Source organism: Phalacrocorax carbo, chromosome Z (genome assembly GCF_963921805.1).
Source record: "Phalacrocorax carbo chromosome Z, bPhaCar2.1, whole genome shotgun sequence".
NCBI classification, from domain to species: Eukaryota; Metazoa; Chordata; class Aves; order Suliformes; family Phalacrocoracidae; genus Phalacrocorax; species Phalacrocorax carbo.
The window spans coordinates 54,548,471-54,574,309 of record NC_087548.1 but is presented as its reverse complement, the minus strand read 5'-3'; the positions used below and the strand labels follow the sequence as shown (position 1 = coordinate 54,574,309).

The window sequence follows — 25,839 nt, the reverse complement described above, 5'->3', positions numbered from 1 at the left end:
TTCTTTTTGGACTCCTTGAATTAATGGATAGAATACACTCCACCCCACCCCCCATGCCCATACGTCCCTTTCTGGATTGTTTGCATTTTAATTTCAATCAAAATCACAATAGTACTTCATGTGCCAGGTTGTGTCCTCTTCCATTCATTCAGAATGCTTTGACAAAGTTTCTCTTAGTTATTCCCTTTGTTCACTGCCAGGTTAATGCAGCTTTGCCTGTGTATGCTGTGTGTAAGTAGTTCATGCCAGAGGCTCTCCTCTGAGTTCTTCACATGCTAACTGGATAACTAAATGTATGACTTGGTTCTTCAGATGTACTAGGCAGGCACATGTTCCTTATAAGTAAATAAATAAAGCCACCTTGGTGAGAACTCTATAGCATTTAGAACATCTGACAATCAGGTCAATATTGTTAGAGGTGTACAGGAGTTGAACAGCTGAACAAAATTTTAGGATAAAGATGTCATGTTCAAACTCTGTATGCCCCGTGATGAAAAAAGGTGGACATTTCTGCTTGAGCTTCCATTGTGAAAAATGACTGTGACAGAAAAAACTCAGGATTTGTCTTTCTGAGAGCATACATTATCTTGTGTTCCTCCAAATAGAAACACTGTTATCAAATTGGGAGCATCAAAAAAGTCAAGCACAGTGGGCTGCTGTTCTTCACTACACCAGAAAGCTGTTTCTTGTGGTTTCAGGGAGGAGGAGGAAAGGTAACTGTGGCTCATGCTGAGAAATTATTTTCTGTTTTACTTCATTTCTACAGACTAGAAGCTGCCAAAGATGACTATCGAATACGCTGTGAAGAACTAGAAAAGGAAATTGCTGAATTGAGACAACAAACAGAAGAGCTTACTACATTGGCAGAGGAAGCTCAGTCTTTGAAGGATGAGATAGATGTACTCAGGTAAACTCTGTTCCAATAACCCTTTTTAACTATTACCTTTTAATCCCTATAATTTGTGTACTCAGTCTTCATTAGCTTTTTAAAATAATTTTAATATTGAATATAAACACTTTCTCAATGTCAAGGTTCTTTTGAATTATCCAGTCACACAGACCACCCACAATTCTAGTAAATTAGCTATTTATTACATACGTAATTAATGACTACTAGTAAAGTTAGCAATCCTATACCATCTTAAGGTCATAACAAGTCACTCACTGATCTCACCTTCATCATGACTTGGGCATCTGTTCTCATCAGGGAACTAGATGCTTTCCTTTCCTGGGTTTACATTATTTGGACTTTGGGTGGCGCATTTGGTTTATCATATAATGTTAATATGAACAACATCTGCTACAGCTCTCTTTGCCACTGGATTTTAGCTCCCAAAGTTGTCATGATGGATTTGATGATGTTAGGGGTTTATAGGGTGGGGCAGCCCCTTTTACTATGGAACATAATCCTTCAGTAGTGGCATCTTGCTGCCAGGGGTTATTCAGAACAGGTTTCCATTATCCACCTGTATCGTTCTTTCTAGCAAGTCTAGCAAGGCTTATTTTAGTACTGCCTTTTCTAATTCACCAGTAGCTTTCTACCAAAGCTATCTGTCTTTACCACCTCTGTCATTAACATAAGGAATGAGCCCATCAGGCTGCACAATTCCATACACTATTTGTGTGGGCAGCATGGGTTCAGAGAAATTCCTTGCCCCAGAGAGAGGCTCTGCACTTCATTGAGGATTAAGGAGATTTGACTTAACCCAATTGAATTGATATTCAATGCAGAAGTCGCCAGATTTTATAAGTAAAAGGTTGGTTCTAAAATGAAACTGGGGACAGTATTAGTAGTGAGGGTGTGGGTGGTTGGGGGTGAGGGCTATTAATGTCCTGGCAGTGCACCATGTGGATTGGAAAAACTCTGAAATGTTATGAATGGAGCCTGCTGTTTCATTTTTTCTTTGAAGGAATCAGGCTCCAAAGCTGTTACGGTACTTCTGTGCCGCTATGTATATCCTGCCCAGGAGGCAGATCTTTATGATTTTATTTCTGACTATCCTTAAAACAAATTGAAGGGCAGAAAATTTTATACTTTACCCTTGTAAAATGCAGGACTGAGGATCAATTTAGAATTGAAAGGAGGTGGGTGGGAGTGAAGGTGCTTTATTATTTTAAGGTTGGAAGCAGATAAGGCTGTATTAGTAAGAGTGATAGTGTCTAAAAGTACCTCCGTCAGCAGCTCTTTGCATTGACAAATAGCTATGGGAGGGAAGCAGGCAATTTAAAAGTGAAAATATAAGTAATAGGAAGATATGATTGCTTTCTTGTTCTCTGCATTATGATCCCCATGATCTCAGAATGTCTTCTGCATTAGGGCAAAATACTGAGGAAGCTTCAGGACATTCCATTTTGTTAGTATTCAGAGTACAAATTTGATACAAACCTGTCCTTCCAGGCATTCTTCTGATAAAGTAGCCAAGTTAGAAAGCCAGGTAGAGTCATACAAAAAGAAATTGGAAGACCTGGGTGATTTGCGACGGCAAGTGAAACTCTTAGAAGAGAAGAATACAATGTACATGCAAAATACTGTGAGCCTGGAAGAAGAACTAAGGAAGGCCAACGCAGCACGCAGTCAGCTGGAAACATACAAGAGACAGGTAAGAACAGACATCATCAATGCAACAGTTCTCTGGATTGTTCAAATCCTTCTCTTCATAACATGGCTAATACATGAAAGTAAAAAAGAAATTATGAACAGACAGCTCCTTGCGTTTAGAAGACTCCCCTGTTTTGTAGGTACTACCTTTGTCCTTCTTTCCTCCAATTCTTATTATTATTTCAAATTTACATTGGTTTGCCAATAAGCAGTATTTCTTTTTTAAAAATCAACAGATTTTTTTCTCAAATTATTCCTAATTCATATTTAGTAGTGGGGCTTGAATTAGAGCCTCTTTCAGAAAAAGTGTCTGCTTTTCATTATGACTTTCCAGCAGTGAGGAATGCAGCACAGCTGAGGTAAGTTATTCCTGTGGTTAAGTAACCTCTTTTTTTTTTCCAAGGTTTTAGTTTGTTGGACATGTCTGAATTTGTTCAGTTATGAAGAGAGAAGGATGCATATCATCCCTATTGTTTATATGCACCCATCAGAGTATAAAATGTGTCACCAGCACACTCTGGAGTGAAAGGCATCTGCTTATCCTCCTGCTTATCAAAGTGCCATGTGATCCTGTTTCTGTAAAGGTGGAAGATGTGCTTAATCTGAGAGATGCTTCTACACTGCATGGACATGACATTCTGGGATTCTTGTTACAGGGCCAGACAGAGTGTTGTAACACCTGCTCTGTATTTCTGCCTGCTCCTAAGCTTAAATGTCCATGGCACAGGAGTTCCTATGTTTCAACTTACAGCAGAATAAAAATACAGAAACAACCACTAACAACATTGCAAGCCCGGGAGCAATGTGTGTCTCCAAGACTTGATAGCTTTTTCTCTGCACCTGGCCAGCTTAGCTAAGACAAGTAGCTTCAACCTCTGTGGCCTAATAGTAAATACAGTCTAAATGATGCCACCAGAAAAAAAGAACTTGGACAAGAACAATGCAATGGCCTTTCAAATACGAGTAGTATGTTTACTGGCAAAAAATATTTCACTCCATTAAACAGCTGAGTGTGTGATATAGTTGTGTAGTCTTGACATCTGCATGAGATTGTTCTAATTTCATTAACAATAAGGATTTGGAAGGGGCAGTCCCATTGTTTGTGCTGCAAAAGTACTCCTCCTTTTCTTCATCATTCCTTGTGTTTTATGGGTAGGATTTCGTGTCTGAGGAGCTGTTGATTTGTACAAAACTGTTCCACTAGCTGAGACGGGAGTAAACCTCAGGTGTCTTGTGAGAGATGTGAATTTTCTTCACCTAACCACAGTGCCTCAAAATGAACACACAGTGTGTTTGCTTTCAGTACCTGTAAGGCTGGGCTTCTTTTAAGACCTTCCTGTGAATCATGAGCTGTCACAAAATTAATTTCTGCGAATCCTAAATTGTGCTATAAGAATTAAGACAGGTATAAGGATTCTGGTGTTACGTCACTGCTCAGCACTGGTGTGCCCCTGTAGCGTAATGTGGTTGTCTGGTGTGTGAAGGATCCAACCCCATTCATGATGATGCCATCAGAGGACTTATTTCTTTGGCTTAGATGTTTTGTGCTGTGCAAGTGAAAGTGCTTGGTTCAAACTCCTATAGTGATCTGCAAAGAAATTGCATCTTCACCCCACCCAGCAGTTTCTGTGGGATGAGGTTAGTAGTGGTGTATTGTGCTGGGAGATGTAATACCATTTGTTTAGTTAAGAGTGTTCACTGTTCTGAAGCGAGCAGAAGCATTCTCTAAGAAACTTTTTATTGCAGCATGAAAAATTGAAGTATGAAGATTCCAGGATTATTTTTGTAATTTTAATTCAGCGCCTTTGTGCATGTGCATTCTGATATATTTTTAACAGCATGTCTTGCTTTTCTTTGCTGCAAGATTCCTGCTTTACTCATTCCACATGTCAGATAAAGCTCAGTAAATGTGATGTCAGTTTATTTTTTTGTTAATCTTCTGTATTACCATGTAGCTGTATATCTTTTTATACACTCCCACCTCCTAGTTCAAGGCAATTTATTTCCTGCTGTGTTTTTTCTACATGCCATTATCATAGTATGAGTGATTACAAACACAAATGCATTTGTTTCCATTTGAGGTGAAAATATACCTATTGTGCAAGTGGGAGCACAATCACAGGTTAAGGCCTGCATTTTTCTTTTATACCTGTAGTTATTCTGATAGCCACAGCAATGGATGTCACATCTGAGAAATGAAATATTTTCTTATCTAACATTTTAATTAGTTTTTTAATCTGATAATCTCAGGCTTGTGCTTTTTTTGCAGCCTTTAATTTAAGAACAACAACAGCAAAGTCCTCTAAGACTTAAGAAGCAGATTTTTAGGCCTGGTAGTTATTTTGCTATAGCCATGCACATTGAAAATAAAAGGTAATTAGAGCCACTAGGCAGTCTTAATGTAGGTATGGCTACTGCTTTGCTTCAAAACTTAAGTTATCACTTTCTCTGTAATCTAAAAGCTGTGGAAAAACCTTTTTAAGAATTGCTTCAGAAGAATCCAAACATCTTTAGCTGAGTCTTCATTCAGCTTTTGTATTTGCAGGTCAGTCTTTATTCAGCTTACTTGCTTCCATGCTCTCTGCATTATGAGCTTTACTAATGTTCTGGGAATGAGCCTGTGATAGTAAAGGCTGAGAGTTTTGAAAAGGCAAGACTTCACTGATTTGCCTCCTGTTCACTGATGATTTCTGCTTGACTTTCATATTTCTGCTCACGCAATTTTAAAAGCTCTTTTCTGATCTGTAGTTGAAAGTATACATGTGACTTTGTTAGCAGTGTTTCCTTCTGAAGTAAAGAAAACTGTTTAAAAAGAGCCTGTGGCTGAATCTTTATATTAGTGTATTAAAAATTATTAGGAAAATCTCAAGTTAAGAAAAGCTACCTAATGGCATAAACTGGTGGTTGAATTCTGAGTGAGGCTTGTGAAACAGAGTTAACGAAGGATGTAGATAATTTGCTTTCTTCAGAGTTTTTCCTTTTTTCCTAGGCTTCTCAGAATGCAGGAGGATTTTTCTACTTTTCCTAAGTTCTTTGATACATAGAACTATCTAGCTTTTTTCCTGTAAACGATGCTTGGGCTTAAATTCTAGTTTTTAGATGTACTGAAAATACGTCACAATTTTTTTGCTTCTTTTGCTTGTGCTAAGAACTAATATTTGAATGCTGTTGGTTTTGCTGAAACACAGAACAACTGATTAAAACGTTTTTTAGTATGTCCTATAGGTAACTATTTTACTTGTTTACAACATGACTTGTGGTGCATGGTAATTGGCTACTTTGTCTTGTGTATTTTGTTTTAATATTTGCAGACAAATTATTGATTCTTGTTCTCACAGGCAGTTGAACTACAAAACAGGTTATCTGAAGAATCCAAGAAAGCTGATAAATTAGATTATGAATGCAAACGACTGAAAGAAAAAGTAGACAGCCTCCAAAAAGAAAAAGATGTAAGTGCCAAGGTGTTATTTTTTTGGTAGTAGTGGTAGCAACTTTGTGTCCTTTATAACACAGAGATATGGTAATTATAGTTAGTCATTTACAGCAAGCCTTTTAAATTAGGAAGTCTTTTTTTCACTTAAAAATTTCTAATATTTGTGTACAAGATCATTTTTAAACCTAAGAACTGTACAGTGTGGAATAAAGAGACTGTACAAAACCATATGCAACCCATTTTCAAGAGGAAAAGCCTTGATATGTGGGATCTGAAGTTGTTTCTTGACCATTTGTCATGAGAAGGTTAATAAACACCCAGGGTAATTGTAACATATTCTGAAAAACTATTTAAAGTAGGGTTTCTGCAGTATCATCCTAGAACTAAACTCCTGTTACATTTTTTCTAAAGAATTCTTTGAGGTACCATCAGCATGCTTCTCTTTGTGGAGTCATGAGTACTGCAGAAGAGGCTTAGGAATCGTGTAGAGTGATATGTCCTTTGTGGCGATCTCACCTTCTATGACAGCTTGTTGTTCATCTATCTTGTACTGCCAACATGGAACACACAGGATGGATACCAGTCTATTCCCTTCCTCTCTGTCATTTGCTGCTAGTGATTCTGTGATTGATTGCTCTGTCCTCTCTTGCCAGGACTGATCCTTCAGGCTTCTCTTGCACATTATTGTTTCTCACCAGTTTATTTTGGTTTGTTTCTTAGGAAAGTATACACAGGTGTCTCAAACTACCTCCAACCAAGGCCAGCACTTTGAGTTGGCAATTTCTTAGGCTTGTTTTACATATAGGTCCATCTATCCATCAGTCAGAATCTCTGTAGGCTTTTCCCCCAGTAGTCATGTTTCCTGTCCAATTCTTTCGAAAATTTCCAGCCCCTGCACTTGAATAGCATTTGAACTGAAACTTTGAATTTATTTTCTGTTTGTAGGTCTTTTATTTCCATATTTTATTAAATTTTCAAGCTAGTGTGGACAGTTGTCTTTGATATCGCTTCCATCTGCCCTTCAGTTCACATTGGAATGCCCATAGGAACTATATTTGTCCTGTGCTTTGGCTTTTTTCCTGCTCTTTATTTAAAGTTTGTATTTCAAGTTTTGTTATGTTTGACAATGGTAAGGTTGTGTGTGGCTTGCCCATTGCTTGGTGGACCATTTCATCTTGCACAAAGGATCTGAATTGCGGGGCAATGTCATACAGTTTTCTGTTTTACTCCCTGACAAATAGCATTTTTGGGGGCAGATGTTGGTTTTCAGAACATTAATTTGAATGTATATGCACCTATGAAAAGTAGATTACAGCTGAAGTCTCTGAGCATTTGAATTAATGATTCACTAGTTGTGTTACCCATTCTTTCTGTTCTCTGTTGTCACATATGTATCAGTAAGGTTGCCCACCACAGGTCACAAGCTATGTAGTGGTATCTGGTTAGTTATATTTTGGAAACAGTTACTGAAATTTATTTTGTCCTGGTCTTTATGTTCTGGCAAAGTGTGGTAGCGTGTTTGATATCTTCAGCTATGTATCTTGGAATTTTGCCTATGTGGTGTGTTGTATGATAAGTACTAAGATAATTTGATGAGTTGACTTTGTCTGCAGTGTACAGGTGAAGTCCTAGAGCTTTATCTGTTAATTAAAATATTGTGACATTTGATTAATCAACTTGGTGTTTTTGGATTGATGATAGCAGACTTCAGAATCCTTGCTTTTAGCAGCTGAGTTTGAGCAGTCCTCTGTGTGGCTCTTCTTTAGTATCTATTGTAAAACACTTTTTTCACCTCTGGGGTTTGTGAAATGACTTTCAGTGCTAACAGAATGTATGCTTTATTCACATTGTTCTGACAGTTGCACCAGAGTTCATGCACCTTTCAGGATTCAGAAATACAGCAGAAGCCTCTGTTACACCTCACCAAAATGTTCTTTGCCAAAGCGATTCCAAGTCCTGGATCCATTTGGTCTGAAATGTAAAATATATCTGAATCAAATCAAACTGTTAATAGGATGAAATGCAAGGAGCTGTCAGCTGACACAACTCCATACCTACACAGAGACAAGGTCTGTCCTGGACCTTTTGGTAATAAGGGGCATGTCTGATTTTGGAGCAAATTACGATTTGGATCTTTACATAGTTGCCATTTTCTCATTTCATTTTTGAATCTTGGCAACCTCTGGACAAAAACTTGATGCTACCTGTAGATTCTCACTTTTTGCTAAAAGGGAACTTGTGCTGAATTGGAAGAGCTTGATGCTTCTGAAGAGCCCATCTGTCTAGATCCCAAGGTGATCCAGTCCTGTTCTTCAGTTTTCTTTGGATTTAGCCTCAAGCACCTAGTTTTCTTCTATAGCTAAGATGCTGGTGAATAGCAAGGCCAGTTGATACACAGGAGGAAGGTGATACAGAAGTCTTGCTCACACTTCCACTGTTGAAAGGCAAACAAAATGAAGTTAATGCAGTTTGTTTATGTTGACTGTTTACTCACCTGCTTTTTATCTCACTCCTGGATAAACCTTGGTTTCTTGGTGAGGTAGAAGTCTACAGTCTCTTAACTCATTTCCCTTTCCCTTGGAATCAGCCCCAAGGAGGGGAAAAGGAGCATGGCTGAGTGGCCCCAGTGGATGCTGTTTACTAGCTGGTACCAGAAATTTATGTCACTAATATCTTGATTTTGTAAGTTTATACCCTGATATTTTTACCTCCAGAGCAGCAAACCTTCTCAAAAAAAACACCCCACTGTTCATGTGGAATACAAAATAAACAGAAATATCATGTAATGAAAGAAACTCAGATGCCTTAATTTGAAAATCATCTCTAGAGTTGCATTAAATTCTTTTAAAAGTGTTGAAGGCTGTGCCCTTTGGCGACTTGTGTACTATTAAAGATGGATTTGTAGTGCCAAGACTGATACTCATTCTCTTTCCAATTATTCAGAGATTAAGAACAGAAAGGGATTCTTTGAAAGAAACTATTGAAGAGCTTAGATGTGTACAAGCTCAGGAGGGACAACTCACCACTACAGGTAAAGGACAAATAAAGATTAAATGCATCTTTTTCTGAAGTTTACAGGACTTCTCTGGAGTGTATTGAGTGTGCTTTTGTTTAGCACAGAATAAATTTAAGCTTCTCTAAGGTCAGCAGTGAAAAGCTGCTTCAGCTATTCATAACTTTGTAAGCATTTGAAAACCTAAGATGTTATTTCAGTCAATCAGAAATTTTAGTCTCCTCCCTAGTGTGTTATTTTATAATGTATTTCTGATTTCTGTGTAGTTACGTAATTTCCTTTAGAGAGATATTAAGTTTTCTCATGTATATATGATGTTTCATGTGTTGCAATTTATTTCTATGTGTAAGTTAACGAGCAGAAAATACACCACAAAATTAGTTAATTGGAATGGATGAAGACAAGAATAATTAAACTGTTCTTGTCTGTGTGTTTTGCTGTCACCTGACTTTGTTCTAGAAGTTTACCGTTTTAGAATAATGACAGACAATGGAAAATGGCACAATGTTTACTTCTGGTCTTTTAAAGAAAGTTAATGGTCTGATTGCTAAATTTTTTACCTTTTCTAACCCAGGATTGATGCCTCTGGGAAGACAAGAGCCTTCAGACAGTTTAGCAGCAGAAATTGTTACTCCTGAAATAAAGTAAGCTAATGTGTGCGTTGGTTTACTAACCTTTACAATGTACCCATAGATGATTAGTTAGCTTTCCATGTTAGAAAGCTTCTACAATTAATGCTTGTGTCCTTCTCTTGTTTTGGATTTCTGCTCAACAGGAGCTGTTATGCTTATGACAATTTAGTTGACCTCTCTTGAGCTTGTGTTGTCCTCCAAAAAACCTAGAAAACAAACCCTTTATCTTCACATTGTGTATCTTCTTGTCCTGTGGAGGGTTGATGTAACTGCAGGTTGTATGTACATTACAAACATTTTTGTCTGTTAACAAGAATATGTTGTTGTACAAGGAAAGAAATGACTAAAATTTTGAAATGAAGAATAAATTGTAAATGCTGCTATATCATGGGAAATGTTTACAGTCTATAAAAAGGGAGAAAAGCAGTGGCAGAGCTGAAAACCTTTGTGTCTTAAGATGTTGCACACTGTTTAGCTTTGCCATATGCTAAAAATCTTTAAGACAGTCATGTCTCAAATCTTTTAGCTCTTCAGGTAATCTTCTTTTATCTCTACTAACACTAATACAGTATTTTAACACTTGGAAAGCTCAATATGGGTCAAAACACACTGTTCAGTAGTAAAATAATATCTTTCTAGAAAACTAATAGTAGAAGAGATTAGTTTTTCTTCCAGCTGTGCTGGTGCACCTTGCTACAAGAGCAATTCTTTTTAGTTTTGTTCAGAAACAACAAAAGAGAATCATGGTTTGAGACAGTGTTAGTGAAGTATGGAGTTACTGCGTAAACCTTTCACATGATTGCATGAGAGAGGGCAGGATTCTAAATGCCATAAATATCCAAGCATAGCCTGTGGTTTCATTGACTCTTCATCTTTGGCTCCTGAAGGTGAATTCTGGATTTTAAGCAAGCATACTTCCATGCAGACTGTTTGCAGCTGCTAAACTTGGCCTCCATGCCTACTTGATAGAGGTGGACAGCAGCAGTGGCTGCTGTAGAACCGGAACTTCCTGAGCTGGAGGTCTGGGCGGCTGCTTCTGCTGATGGAGAAAGACTGCACAAGGCAGCCCACCCACAGGAGTAGCTACTAATGCTCCCTTGTTCCCTCTCTGGTAGCAGAGCATGGGTCTGTGCTCAGGTACCTTGTTCCATCTCACAGCGAAGACCTGCCGACCAAATGGGCCAGTGTTGTGAGGCAGATTCTATAGCCTCTGTGTTGCACCTGAGGAAATCAAAAAGTGACATGAGGCGTTAGCAGGACTCATTGAAAGAGCTTTAGTTTAAAGATTTGAAGGGCAATAGGGATAAAACCAGGCTCACTAGAGAAGTTGGGGGCAGCACACCAATGTTTGAGGGATGTGAGCTAGCAAGATCCTTCACTCTGCTCCATGGTGAACACATTTGAAATGTCCCTGTACTAATGCACACAACAGTGTAGCCAACTCAGTGGAGGCAGGGAATGGAGGTGCACACAGCAGCAAAGGTGTAAGAAAGATTTTGATGCATTAGAAGCCATGGAAGCACATGAGAACAGTCACATTAGAAGTTAGCGCTTCTCAAAAGAAGGTGGCAGGATCAATAGCTCAAGTACATCTATACCAGTGCACGCAGCATGGGCAGCAAACAGGAGAAGTTGGAAGCCATTGTGCAGCTGGAAAACTATGACATAGTCGCATCATGGAAACATGATGGGGTAACTCACACAACTGGAGGGCTGCAATGGATGTCTATAAACTCTTCAGAAGGGATGAGCAGGGAAGGAGAGGTGGTGGGGTAGCTCTGTAAGTTAGGGAGTGTTTTGACTGTCTAGTGCTTGATGATAGGGATGGAAGGGTTGAGTGTTTATGGGTAAGAATCGGGAAAAGCTAGCAAGGCAGATGTCGTGGTGGGAGTTTGTTACAAACTGGCCAACTAGGATAAGGAGGAGGCAGAAAAAATGTTCTATAAGCAGCTGGCAGAAGTCTCACCATCACTAGCCCTTGTTCTCATAGGGGATTTCAACTTACCGGGCATCTGCTGGAAATACAATACAGCAGAGAGGAAACAGTCCAGGAGGTTCCTGGGGTGTTGGAAGATAATCTCTTGACACAGCTGGTGAGTGAGGCAACTAGGGGAGGCACCCCGCTGAACCTGTTGTTTGCAAACAGAGAAGGACTTGTGGGTGATGTGATAGTTGGAGGCTGTCTTGGGCACAGTGATCACAAAATGACAGTTTTCAATTCCCAGAGTTAAGGAGGGGGGTAGCAAAACTGCTACCTTGGATTTCGAGGGCAGACTTTGGCCTGTTTAGGAGACTGTTTAGGAGACTGTTTGACAGAGTTACTTGGGAGGGAGTCCTGAAGGGCAAAGGAGTCCAGAAAGGCTTGGCCATTCCTCAAGAAGAAAATCTTAAAGGTGGAGCAGCAGGTCGTGGGTATGTGCTGACAGATGAGCTGGCAGGGAAGATGACTGGCCTGGCTGAACAAAGAGCTTTGGCTGGAACTCGGGAACAAAAGGGAGAGTTTATGACCTTTGGAAGAAAGGGCTGGCAGTTCATGAGGACTACAAACATGTCATGAAGTTATTCAGGAAGAAAATCAGAAGAGCGAAAGCCCAACTAGAATTTAATTTGGCTACTGCAGTAAAAGACTGCAGTACTGTTTCTGTAAATACATTAGCAACAAAAAGAGGGCTAAGGAAAACCACCATCCTTTATTGGATGCGGGAGGGAAACATGAATGAGGAAAAGGCTGAGGTACTTATTGCCACCTTTGCCTCAGTCTTTAGTAGTAAGACTAATTGTTCTTGGGAACCCAGCCTGCTGAGCTGGAAGACAGGGGCAGGGAGCAGAATGAAGCCCCCACAATCCAAGGGGGAAATGCTTAGCAACCTGCTATACCACTTAGACACCCCATCAGTGTGGGTTTATGAAAGGCAGGTCCTGCCTGATCAACCTGATCTCCATCTGTGATAAGGTAACTTGCCTAGAGGATGAGGGAGAGGCTGTGAATATTTTCCCCCTGTACTATAGTAAAGCCTTTGACAGTGTTTCCTGCAGCATTCTCCTGGAGAAGCTGGCTGGTCATGGCTTAGTGTCATGGTTCAGCCCCAGTCAGCAACTAAACACCACGCAGTCACTTGCTCACTCCCCCCCATCCCACAGGGGTGGGGGAGAGAATTGGAAGAGCAAAATCACAAAAAACAACTTGTGGGTTGAGATAAGAACAGTTTAATAATTAAAATAAAATAATAATTATAATAACTACTATGATGATAATAATAATGACAATATAATAAAAAGGGAAAAAGGAAAAAACCAAAACCACAAACGATACAACCGCTCACCACCTGCCGACTGATGCTGCCACTCCCCGAGCCGTGATTGCTGCCTCCCTCCCCCAGCCAGCTACCCCAATTATCATGTAACATCATGCCCAGTATGTTATGGAATATCCCTTCGGCCAGTTTGAATCTGCTCTCCTGGCTGTGCCACCTCCCCTCCCAGCTTCTTGTGCACCTGGCAGAGCATGGGAAGCTAGAAAAGTCCTTGACTAATACAGGCACTACTCAGCAACAGCCAAAATATCAGTGTGTTATCGACATTGTTTTCATACTAAGTCCAAAGCACAGCACTATGCCAGCTGCAGTGAAGGAAATTAACTCTATCCCAGCTAAAACCATGACACTTAGACAGGTGCACTCTTTGCTGGGTAAAAAAAATGGCTGGATGGCTGAGCCCAGAGAGTTGTGGTGAATGGAGTTAAATCCAATTGGCAGCTGGTCACAAGCAGTGTTCCTCAGGGCTGAATCTTGGGCCAGTCTTGTTTAATATCTTTACCAATGATCTGGATGAGGGGATTTGGTGTACCCTTAGTAAGTTTGCAGACTACACTAAGCTGGGCAGGAGTATTGATCTACTTGAGGGAAGGAAGGCTCTGCAGGGAGATCTGGACAGATCTGGATCAATGGGCCAAGGCTGGGGTTCAGAAAGGCCAAGTGCTGGGTCCTGCACATGGGTTACAACAACCCCATGCAATGCTATGGGCTTGGAGAGGAGTGGCTGGAGAGCTGCCTGGCGGAAGAGGACCTGGGGGTGCTGGTTGACAGCCGCCTGAACATGAGCCAGCAGTGTGCCCAGGTGGCCAAGAAGGCCAATGGCATCCTGGCTTGTATCAGGAATAGTGTGGCCAGCAGGAGTAGGGAAGTGATTGTCCTCCTCTGCTCAGCACTGATGAGGATACTGTGTTCAGTTTTGGGCCCCTCAGCAAAAGAAACACATAAAGTAGCTGGAGTGTGTCCAAAGAAGGGCAGCGAAGCTGGTGAAGGATCTGGAGAACAAGTCTTACGAGGAGCAGCTGAGGGAACTGGGGTTGTTTAGAGAAGAGGAGGCTGAGGGGAGACCTTATTGCTCTCTATAACTACCTGGAAGGAGGTTGGAACAAGGTGGGTGTCAGTCTCTTTTCCCAAGTAATAAGTGCTAGGACAAGAGGAAATGCACTCAAGTTGCATCAGGGGAGGTTTAGATCGGATATTAGGAAAATTTTCTTCACAAAAAGGTTATCAAGCACTGGAACAGGCTGCCCAGGGAAGTGGTTGAGTCACCGTCTGTGGAGATATTTAAACAATATGTAGACATGATTCACAGGGACGTGGTTTAGTGGTGGACCTTGTAGTGTTAGGTTTATGGTTGGACTCAAGCGTCTTTTTCAACCTAAATGGTTCTATGATTCTATGAAAACAGACCAACAGTGTAGAAATTACTTGCCCGGGTTCATGTGGTAGTTCAGTGGCAGCTGAGGTTACAACCTCCCTTAACACTTGCCAACAAGCTTTGCATTCTTGACATTCTCCCTATAAATCTGTCCAGCTGTACTCTGAGGTTTAATAGGGCACTCAGGCAACTTCCTTGTATTATGCTTTCTATGATTACAAGTCCTTTAATCAGGTTTGTATTTGGGAATTTGAAGACATAATTGTTGTTTCAGCTGTCTCCTTTCAGTAGGTAAAGATGATCTTTATGTTCTGTTTATACCTGTAGTAATCTCTTTTCTTCTTTATGGAGATTGGCATACTTTTTTTTCTACAAAATTGTATTTTATGTGTTTAGGGAGAAACTTATTCGCCTTCAGCATGAGAACAAGATGTTAAAGTTGAACCAAGAAGGTTCTGACAATGAAAAGATTGCCTTGTTGCAGAGCCTTCTTGACGATGCAAACTTACGGAAGAATGAACTGGAGACAGAAAACAGGTAAGAAGTTTTGTCCTCTGGTTCAATTGATTTTTCTGGCAATGCCATATACCTTTGACTGTAATATGTCCAATGCTGGGCTCCCCAGTACAAGGAAGACATGGACATACTGGATTCAGTCCAGTGAAAGGCCACGAGGATGTGATTACAGGACTGCAGCATCTTTCATATAAGTAGAGTCTGAGTGATAGAGACTATGTAGCCGGGAAAAGAGAAGGCTCAGGGCAGATCTTACTGATGTTTGTAAGTATCTGATGGGAGGGTCTAAAGGAGATGGATCTAGACTCTTCTCAGTGATGCCCAGTAACAGGGCAGGAAGCTGTCGGCAGAAATTAAAACATATTAAATTTCATCTAAATATAAGAACATACTTTTTTTTTTTTTTTTTTACTCTGAGGGTTGCTGAACACTGGAATAGGTTGCCCAGAGAGGTTGTCTTGGAGATATCTAAAACCCAGGGCAGCCTGCTTTAGCTGACCTTGCTAGATTAAGCCAACCAGCATACAGACATCCACGATGCTGATGGGTCCAGACAGCGTGCATCTGAGTGTGCTAAGGTAGCTGGCTGGTATTGTTTTGGGGCTGCTCTCTATTTAAGCTTTGAATCTGCTCTGTATCTAATCTTCCCTGATCTTCCCCTTTGATTGGGAAAGGTTTCTGAAGCCTGGGAAAAGGTAAATACTGCATTCACTGTCAAGGAAGACAAGAAAGAGAGTCTGGAGAACTACAGTCTTGTTAGGCACAACTCATTTTCTGGGAATTTCATACAGCAAGTCCATCAGGAATCTGTTTCCACGAGGGACAAGAAAGTGATTGGGAAAGGCCAACATTGAATTTATTCAGGGCAAATCATACCTGTCTAATCCAACTGTCTTGACAATGAGATGACTGCCTATGTGAAGAAGGGTAAAACAGTGGACGGTACTTACCTTAGCTTTAGCAAAGCCTTTGGCACAGTCTCCCATACTATCCTTATGTTCAGAATGGTTAGATATAGACTGAATAAGTGGACAGTAGAGTGAGTGGAAAGTTAGTTGGACAGCCAGGCCTAAAGCGTTATCAGTGGTACAAAATCCAACTGGCAACCAGTTCCTCAGGCATTAATATCAGGACCAATGCTGTTCATTACCTTTACTAACAACATGACTGATGGGAGGACCTATGCTCTCAGCACGTTGGAGGATGGTACTGTGTTGGGAGGGGTGACTGATACGCTGAAAGGGAGACCTGTTGTTCAGAGGAGCTCAGCAGTCCAGAGAAATGAACTGATGGGAGCCCTGTCCCTGCCTGGGGGGAGCCTGGCAATGCTGGCTGGGACCAGTGGGCTGGGGAGCAGCTCTGCTGCAAAACCCCTCGGGTTCCTGTGGGCAGTAAAGGTGGTGTGTCAGCTGGGGACCTTGCAGCTGACTGTGACATGGGCTGTCCTCACCAGGGTGCAGGCAGTCAGTCTGGAAAATGATCCAAAGCCTCTCATCACTATTTATGAGATCACATGTGAACATAGCACCTAATTTTGGTTTCCCAGTGCAAGACACTGCACACTGTACATGGGTGTACAGGAGTGCAGCAGAATACTGCTAAGGTGCAGAACGCTGGAACATGTGATATGTAGGATAAGACTGAGAACTGGGTTTGATCAAGCCAAAGAAAAGGTGGCATAGAGGAGATAGAACTGTGATCTACATCTACCTGATGGGAAGGTGTCAAGAAAACAGAGCTAGACTCTTCTCTGAGATTGACAGTGTAAGGACAAGAGGCAACAGACACAATATGGAGTATGGGTCTGAGCTCTGGAAGAGACGCCCAAAGAGATTGTCAGATCTCTATCCTTCCAGGTGTCCAAACCTGGACTGGACATGGTTCCCAGCAATCTGCTGTAAGTGCACCTGCTTTAACGAGGAGGTTGGATTTAGACAACCTCTGGAGATCCCTTCCAACCTACAGGTTGATAGGATTCTGTGACTCTGTGAAAACAGTAAGCTGTTAGCTCTCCCACAGTAAAACTGACTGTTAGAAACTCTTGTTTCATGTGTATAGAAATGATTTCTTAATACAGGCATTTACGTTGTCTTGGGAGAGTATCAGAATGTTCTGGATTACTACAGGCTCTAGTCTCTGGAACTGCTGTATGTTCCAACTACTGTTGTAAATTTTCTGTGAATAAAATACAGTATTGCATCTCTTGTGTAGAAGACCTGAAAACACTGGACACTAAAAATCTCAGGCTTCCTCTTGCAGTTGTTTGGCTTTTTCCTGAAAAAAAAAAATTATCTCTTTCCTAGATTGGTAAATCAGAGACTTCTAGAAGTGCAGTCCCAGGTTGAAGAACTACAGAAGTCTTTGCAGGATCAAGGTTCAAAAGCTGAAGATGTAAGTAGAAATGCACATCAAACTTGCATTCAAGTAGTTACCATTTTCGAAACTTTCAGCTTCTTGTAAAAAAAAACATGTAAAAGAAACATGCAAATGGAGTTTTCTGAGAGTTTTCCATATTTACTTCTATGGTCATATCACTAAATTGTGCTTCTCTAAATAGATGTAAGGCATAGTAGACATTTGTCTACAGAAGAAAACCATCCCGTGTAGAGAAGGTGACAAATATGTTTTATTTTATTAATTATGTTTGTTCCAATAGTAAACTTAGCATTAAAATTATTTCACTAAAATAGAGAGTTTTGCAGGGAATGAGGGAAATGTTAATTCTTCATGTCTTAATAAAGTATTTGAAGTTATTTTTGGTTTAGTTTTCTTAATGAAATTTAAGGCCTTTCCTGCCAGTGGAAGCTGTGTAATTGTGAATGTAAATGTATCTCGTAATCCAAGAAGCCAGGCAGGCCAAAACTAAAAAGAAGTCAAATAATTAGGCCCTCAACATAATGCAGCATTTTCTGTTTCTGTATACGGAGTTTTATTTTTAGTAAGGATACACATTTTGGCAGAGTTAGTGTGGAGAACAACTTTCAGTCTTCCACTCGAAAATTGTGTTTGCCATCTCCTGCATTTGAAAGAAGAAGCTCTAGAACGTTCTTGAAAGCAGTGATTTGCTGACTGTACATGCACAGTGTATGCTCACAATCTCAGTGTATTGTGTTGCTAATTGGCAACAAGTTGTAATGTGTTGCTTTCTATTTGTGTTTTAACTAATTTATATAAAACAGTAAAAGTTTTTACTAGCTGCTTATTTTCATGTAAGCGTGTATTTAATTTAGCTTATCCTTCTGATTTTCAGAATAAACTGTACAAAAGTAAAACACCTAGTTGAGTTTAAATAAGATTATTTTCCTAAGTAACTTAGAATGCGTTTTAGAATGCATTTTAAAATAGGTCCCCATACTATTATGTGATTCTGAGATATTCTTGTTGTCTTGGTTATTGGCCAAAATCAGATTTTTCAGGGTGAACAAGAATATGAAAAAATTATTCTCAGATATTGAATATTGCAAACGATCCCTGTCTAATTGAATTCAGCTTTATTTACTGCAATTTTAACTGTGTCCCTTTTGGAGGCTCTGGTTTGGACAGTAATTTAGGAAATGTCTACAGCTCGCTCACAGGACTGGTAGCCTGTGTAGGCATCATCTGAGGTGATTCTGTTAAGAGCAAAACACCACCATCACAACACCACAGTACAACCTGCTGTGTGTACCAGGCAGCCCTTGTCAAATCAGAACTGGCAAGCTCATGATGGAGTTGCTACATTCCTGGCTTCTGTGTAGGTTTCACCATGCCAGTGGTGATTTACAGGCACTAACCCTATGGCCTGGTTTGCTGAGTTCAGTGTGTAGGATTTCATTTACTCTTAAAGAAGCAAAAGAGAGTGTATACTCAGAGAAGTATTGAGGCTGCAATAACCTGTGAAGGTATGGACACCTCATCCAGTCTCCCCCAGAAAGCAAAGCAAACCTCAAAGTTAAACCCAGCTGCTCAAGTAGATGTACGTTGTGCTGGGACCACCTGAGCTATCCTTCAGATATCCTTACAAAAAGAGTGATTCTTCAGAAGCATGTGGAAAAGGGGAAGGAGAGACATGGCATACTGTTCATTGATTCAGCATTTTCAGCATGTTTCCTCTGTTTTTCACTACTTTCCTGCAACAGTACACTGAAATCATGTTTTTGTATACTTGTCCTGTAAATCTGCTCAACTCAGAAAACAGAAGATCCTCTTTGTGTTCAGTCCAGAAATGTAGCATGAGGGTGTGGGGTTTTTTGCTTGCTTGATTGGCAGGTTTGGTTTTTTTCAAAGATGAAGTCATTTTTAGGCTTGCCCAAAAAGTAGCAAAATCACCATCCAAACCCAGGCAAGTATCATTGCAATGGTAGATGCTGCTTGCTGAGGCCTACATGGGGAAGCAGTTTTGATTTTGTGTTGAAATGCAGTGGAAGGCAGATGTTAGGAACATATCAGTGCCATTAGGCCTGTAATGGACACTGACACATCCTGTTGGGATGCATGATCCGTCCTGGCTGTTGCCTTGCTAGCCAGGGAAAGGCCTCATTACCACAGTCTTCCAGACTACAGAATCAACTCAGACATGCCTGGTGTGGTGAGAATAGCAGGTTTGATTTATTGTCCTCCAGAAGGCAGTGGTCATGTGTAGGGCTCCTTAACAGGTACCCTGAACAGCTTTAACTACATCATTTGCATGACTTATTATCACTCTCTTTTGTCATCCTTGTTCTACCTTTCTCTGCCCTAATCCCTTCCTATATAAACAATCTTTTTTCAGTTACTTCTACCCCACTGGACATAGTCTTGCTAAATTCAGACCACATCTGGTGTTTCTCATACCATTAGATATGCAGTCTTGGCTTTATATGCTGTTACTTATACAGTTACTAAGTCCTCCTGACTTGGCACTTCCTAAATGGTCCCCAGAACTGTTACCTGTTCAGATACCTGTGAAGTTCAGCCGCTTTGCTTATTTGGTGAAATGCTGGAACAGGTTGCCTAGAAGGGTGGTAGATGCCCCGTCCCTGGAAACATTCATGGTCAGGTTGGATGGGGCTCTGAGCAACCTGATCTGTGAAATCTGACCACGCCTCATGGCACGCTCTGTAACTTTTGTCATCTTCTCACAGTGTTAGCAGTGCCATAGTTTCCCTCACCCTGCTAAGTTAGCTTAACCTCGGGCCAGAGCCTAGCTATCTGTCTGTGGCCTTAACATGCAGACCAAAACCAAACTTTGTCCTCAAAAAGGGGACAGATGTGTTCCTTTGGCTTGTTTAAGCATGAAAGAAACTTCCAGCAAAAAGGCTTTCTTTCTGTAGGTTTTTTGATGTAAAAGAAAGATAGCAATTGGATACTGGGGATGATACCTGTTTTCTAAAACCACACCATAATAAGTATTTTCCTTTTTTTCTGGTGTTTTGTAAGTCGAGCTTGTTAGCAGTGAGAGGAAAAAGCAAAATAGTGACTGTGCATTTGCTGATTTTTACAGTTTAGTTATCGAAAAATTCTATTATGAACAGATGAAACATTTGAATGAAGTTAAATGTAAAACTAGCTTAAAATTAGATAAAGCTTTTTTTATTGGGGCTTTTTTAAGAGTCTAGTGCTCCTAGAGAATAACAATTATAGTAACTACTTGTTAGGAGCAGAGGATTTGGATATGTGGCTTTGAAGCTGACTGAGACTGAAAAAAAAAGTAATGTTTGCCTAGTTCTTTAGTAATTTATTTGAATTTATCTGCCTTGCTTGTATATACAGGATCTTTGGGTGGCTAAAATCACACCTTTTACCTTTCATTTTTTTTCCTAATCTCTTGTTTTGGGTAAATTGTTCCGGGTAAACTCCGTCCTGCTTCTTTTAATTGTGTGTGCTGTTTATCATTGTTAGTTTCTTGCTTGTGAGAACATATGACTTATCTAGATGGGAGAGGGGTTACTCCCACAACAGTGCTGATCCTGTGCGTATAATATATATGAAATTATAGCAGCGGAATCAGTGTTGACAAGTAGTTGTGTCTATTCCAAGCTAAACCCAAGTGCAATACAAGGACTGCAAAAGAAAAGCTGAGTTGAATTTTTATTTTCTTACCTTAGGAAAATGGGCACTGCTGCCAATTTTTCCCTTTCTTGTCCAAAACAACCAATAGTCCCCTAAATGATCAGACAGACATAAGTGATAGTAACAATTCAAATGCTTTGTGACCAAGAAAGAAGCACATGAACATTTATTGTTACTGAAAATGTGGTATTGCTGCAGTTGTTCAGAGGACTGAAAAAGAAAAAAGCCAAATGGTCAAAAACTGCAGATCCTTAGCTGTAACAAATTTCTGACTCTGAAGTCAGTAGAACCGTGCTCACTTGTTTTTACATATTCCCCACCTTTCTTATAGAGCAATAAAGAAATCAACTTTGAGATAATGAAAAAGCATGACCCAGGAATGTGATGAAAGACAATGTTTTGAAGTATTTACACTATAACAAAGCTAAAAGTTTTTTTGAGTGCACACGGTAATTGTCTGTTGGCCAGGTGTCTAAACCTTTGTTGAAAGACCATTGGAGGAAAAGCAGTGAAGTAATTTTGTTGATCATTTTATTTTATATTTTGATGGCATTCTGGACCATCAGTCACATGCCAGACCTCCAATGTGATTGGTACTGGACAAATACAAATGAAAAAGGCAGTTTCTGATTTAAATATTTTACATCTGTCTTGGATTCAGTCAGTGTGGCAATTACACAATTCACAATCACTCCACAAAAACACATGCATCTCTTAATTTTCATTGTAGCCCAATAGACTGCATATTTTCTCCTGTTTTGTTACTTGTATGACTTTTGTTTTAAAATGACTTTCCAAAATAGCAGTTGCTCTCCTCTGAAATTCTGGTTTGAACAGAGTGATTTACAAATGTGCTTCTTTACTATTTTTATATTTTTGTTTTTAGTGATATGTTTTAGAAAATGTTACAGGATGAAACTGCTGATGAGAACAGAGGAGAAAAATGCGCATGTGTGAAAAAATACATAGCTTTAACTTCTGTTCATGACTTTCTAAATAGTTTCTTCTGTTGGCTGCTGTTTTGCTTTATACTAACGTCATCTCTGTTTCTTGGCATGGGCTTCTGCTCAAGGCTATTGTGAGTATGGCTTTCTATTTACTTAACACTAATTTCAGTTTATAGACTTTTTTTGGAAAGGTACTGTGTATGAAGTGAGTTTAAAATTAAAATAAAATTTACTTCGAAGTTTTTGTTCAAAGAGCTTGTCTAAATATGATTTAATCAGAAAGTGGAACACTGTAAGTTGTATGATAATTTTTACATGTCTGTAATCAATAAAGATGAGAAACAGAAAAAGGGTAAAATTTCTTCTATACTCCTATCAGAAACACTCTACTCCCTCTAGTTTCTACAGGGACGGACATTTACTTCAATTCATTTGCTATGTCTTCATGCAAATTGCATTGCTATATTGGTAGGACAGCTCTTCTAGGAAATTTTGCTGCACTTTCCAATTTTGGGTTAATTTATTAAGTGTAATTACAAAAGTACTGAAGAAAAGAAAACAACTGCCATAGAATTTTGTCATTTATGGATCTTGCTTTCATTGATCTAGTTCCTGGGAAAATATTTGTGAAGTTATAAAGCGCTCTAGTTTCAGGAAAGGCACACAGCTATGGGGAGAAGGATTGCTACCACAGAGGATGGCTTTACAGTTGTGATCTAAAACCGAGTGAAGTAAAAAGTTGGATTTTGGTTAGAATGTTAAAATCATATGTTTTAAAATAATTTTGATATTATGTTAAAGCTCCACAATATATGAAAATAAAACATCTAACTTTCTATTTTAGTCAATTCTTCTGAAAAAGAAGCTTGAAGAACATCTGTAAGTATTTTGTTTGCCTATTTTGTTTGCCATTTAAAATTATGTGTTTTCCGTATGGTAAGAAAGGCAGACAGTCATTAATTCTGCATCCAGAAAATATACAACTAAGAGAAATTAGATAACACAGGAACATTTGGGAATCTGCTGTTCAGATACTATTTTCATCTCATAGAAAACCTTCGTGAAAGCAACAAGAGTGGTGAAGGAACTATCGTTTTGTGGTTGTTAGAAAACTTTGCTTAAGATCGTGTAAATCTTTACTCAGAAGGAGTAAGTAATTTTATTCTGAGGAAAGCACTTTAAACAAGATTGATTTGTTTGCTTTTTAGTATACATTACGGAATAAAAGATAACATTTTAGGAAGTGTTATAATTTTGTTCTGCTATTTCTGCACCTCTTTTACTCCCTAAAAACATTTGCTTTTTGACTGGCTTGCCTTTGGGTTCAGCTGTTCTTTCTCAATGTAATCTCAGTTACAAGTATTCGTTTTAGGCATGCATTGTACAATTAACTGTAAGTTCTAAGTTAAGTTTATAATTACTGAGAATGAAGCTGTTTGTTATTACAGTTCTCCATACGCAGTAATGTTTTTCAGCTTGTTTAACAAATATTTCCACAGTGCCATTGTCACTTGTCCTCATGCCCCACAGGAAAAATCAGTTGTGCTCTCAGAAATATATCACTATCTGAGGATTTTTTGTATCACTTTATGTTCATTCAAGCACAGTAGTAATATTGGAAAAACAATATGTGCTTTTATGGTTTGTAACAGTGAGAAGCTCCATGAAGCCAACAATGAGCTACAGAAGAAACGAGCTATTATTGAGGATTTGGAACCAAGATGCAATAACAGTTGTGAGTTACCTGTGCAGTCCATTTCCTGCAAAGTATTTCATGTGCAAGGTCTTTAATTATACACGTATAGGAGGCGCAAGAGAAACAAAATGTACATTTTAAGTGGCAGTGATATGTATGTTGTTGATTTTTCTGGAAGCTATGGTGACCAAAAAGATGCTTTTAATGCTTGAAATGCAGGGGATCACATTTTAGAGACCACCATAGTAAGAAATTACAATGGCCATAGAAATATCAAGTCAGTGGCATACCTGTCTTTGAACATCAGCTGTTCAGAACAGTCATGGCTTCTAAGACCCTAATTTAGGAGGTACTTGCTGCCACCACCAGGTTATTTATACTCCCAATTTATGTTCCTTCGGTGTGTTTTCAGAACTGTGTTATAATTTGAGAAAGATTTCAGACATTGGTCAAAGAGGATATATGCCATATTGCTCAGATGGTATCCAGAATCCAGCATGCAGTTGTTTTTTAATCCATTAATGCTACTTTTTTCCTGAGAAGAGTTGAAGGAGGTAGATTGGTTTTTTTCCAAGCCTACTGATTATAGAACAAGGCAAAAGATTGCAGCCAGTGGCAGCTTGTCTGGTTTGTGCTAAAGCAATTTTATTCATAAAGGGAAGATAGAAACATCAGTTCAGTACTCATTACATACATTCTGTATCCAAAAAGAATTTTCATTTGTGTTGAGCTAAAACTGCAGAAGATGTTATAAATTCCACATCTTAGGAAGTGTTAGAACACTGGAAATGAGGTCCAGGGATTTCATGAGTAGCTGATAAATGCATAATACTGGCATACTTGAGAAGCTTCAGTGTAAGTGTAACTGTAGTCTTCTGATTCGCTAGCTTCTAAACATTAGGGCATATTGAGGCTTCTGTAGTTATTTCACTGAAATGACAAGTTGCTTTTTAAAAATCTAGATCTGAACTTTTGTCTTGGTAAAATAAAAATCGTTATACCTTCTTCCTTTTTTACCATGCTCAGGAAATGTGTGTGAATTGTTTTTTCAGATTCTTTTAACTATCCTGGAACCGGCCAAAATGTTTGGGCATTGTGCAAGAATCATGGCATGTTTTGAAAAATGGATTCTTGCAATCTTGGACCATCTGCTATTCCTCTTCTTACCGATCAATGAAAGTCTTACTTTGTCCTCTTACTAGCTTAGTGTTTTCTGAGTGCTTAGAGAGAAATCTGTAGGAAAAACACGAAAAAGCATTTCAAAATAAGGCTGCAAAACAGATGGACGGAGGTTTGCCAATTACCTAATGTTGTCTGAGAACCAGACATCAGTGTTATATGCTGTTTGATCCAGGATGATGCAATTAATCTTTTTTCCCTGAGATCTCAGAAGATGTATAGAAGTATAAGCAATAATGGCCTGACATATATCGACACAGGAAGAGGCTGTGCAATGATATCGTCCTACTGGTGTGCATTGCTGCTTAAGAAGATGTGGGGGAGAAATTAAATTGACTATATTCATGTCACCGGTTGATAAATTATGTCCAGTGTTACAGTTTAGCATTTTTAAGCAAGAGTTGTGCCTGTTAAGAATTAATCCTCTTACATAAAGTAGGAAAACATATTTATCTGAGTTACAATAGCAAGATATTATGGAACCTGTAATTCATTAGTCAACTCATTTTCTAAGTGTATTGAGTAATGGGATTGACTGATGATTCCATATCTCTGTATTTTTAAATAATTTTAAAAAACCACAAAATTTATATACAAAACAGCCATCTTTTGAGATTATATAGGAGTAGGCATTTTTAATGTGTTTCTGAGCAGTTCAGTAATTAAAACTATGCTATCTGCTACATCAGTTTCCTTATGTTAGCTTGCCTTAAATGTCTGTTGAAAAATATTAAAACAAACATGTTATTTTCCAATGTGTGCATCTCCTGACATAAAGCACTCAAAATAGAAGAATTGCAAGAAGCTTTACGAAAAAAGGAGGAGGAAATGAAGCAAATGGAAGAGCGGTACAAAAAGTATTTGGAAAAGGCCAAAAGCGTAAGTATATGTGTTCCATGTTAACGATTCCTCTCTGACAGACTGCACTACATGTCTGCTCTGCAGGAATAAAAGTAAAAGAGGTATCTGTGTACACACTAGCAAGTGAAAGAGAAGGAAGACCCAGTGAGTTCCTTGTATCTTCTTACTGTTACAGTCCCTAATACTGATTAATTCTGCAGAGGATTTTACCCTGTTTCTGTGTTCATGACTGTCCTCTTTTGCT

At 39.3% G+C, this 25,839-nt stretch overlaps 1 protein-coding gene across 3 annotated transcripts in view; it reads left to right on the top strand.

Moving 5' to 3' along the window:
- The window catches only part of HOOK3 (hook microtubule tethering protein 3), a 92,343-nt gene that overhangs the window by 50,602 nt on the left and 15,902 nt on the right, over positions 1 to 25,839 (top strand). For all 3 annotated transcript variants that reach the window (XM_064438483.1, XM_064438484.1, XM_064438485.1), the window contains 10 exons: positions 767 to 907; positions 2,399 to 2,600; positions 5,938 to 6,048; positions 8,976 to 9,063; positions 9,620 to 9,689; positions 14,763 to 14,903; positions 17,186 to 17,273; positions 22,704 to 22,738; positions 23,512 to 23,594; positions 25,513 to 25,613. In XM_064438483.1, coding sequence (XP_064294553.1) covers positions 767 to 907; positions 2,399 to 2,600; positions 5,938 to 6,048; positions 8,976 to 9,063; positions 9,620 to 9,689; positions 14,763 to 14,903; positions 17,186 to 17,273; positions 22,704 to 22,738; positions 23,512 to 23,594; positions 25,513 to 25,613 — 1,060 coding nt within the window. The remainder of the gene's footprint in view (positions 1 to 766; positions 908 to 2,398; positions 2,601 to 5,937; positions 6,049 to 8,975; positions 9,064 to 9,619; positions 9,690 to 14,762; positions 14,904 to 17,185; positions 17,274 to 22,703; positions 22,739 to 23,511; positions 23,595 to 25,512; positions 25,614 to 25,839) is intronic.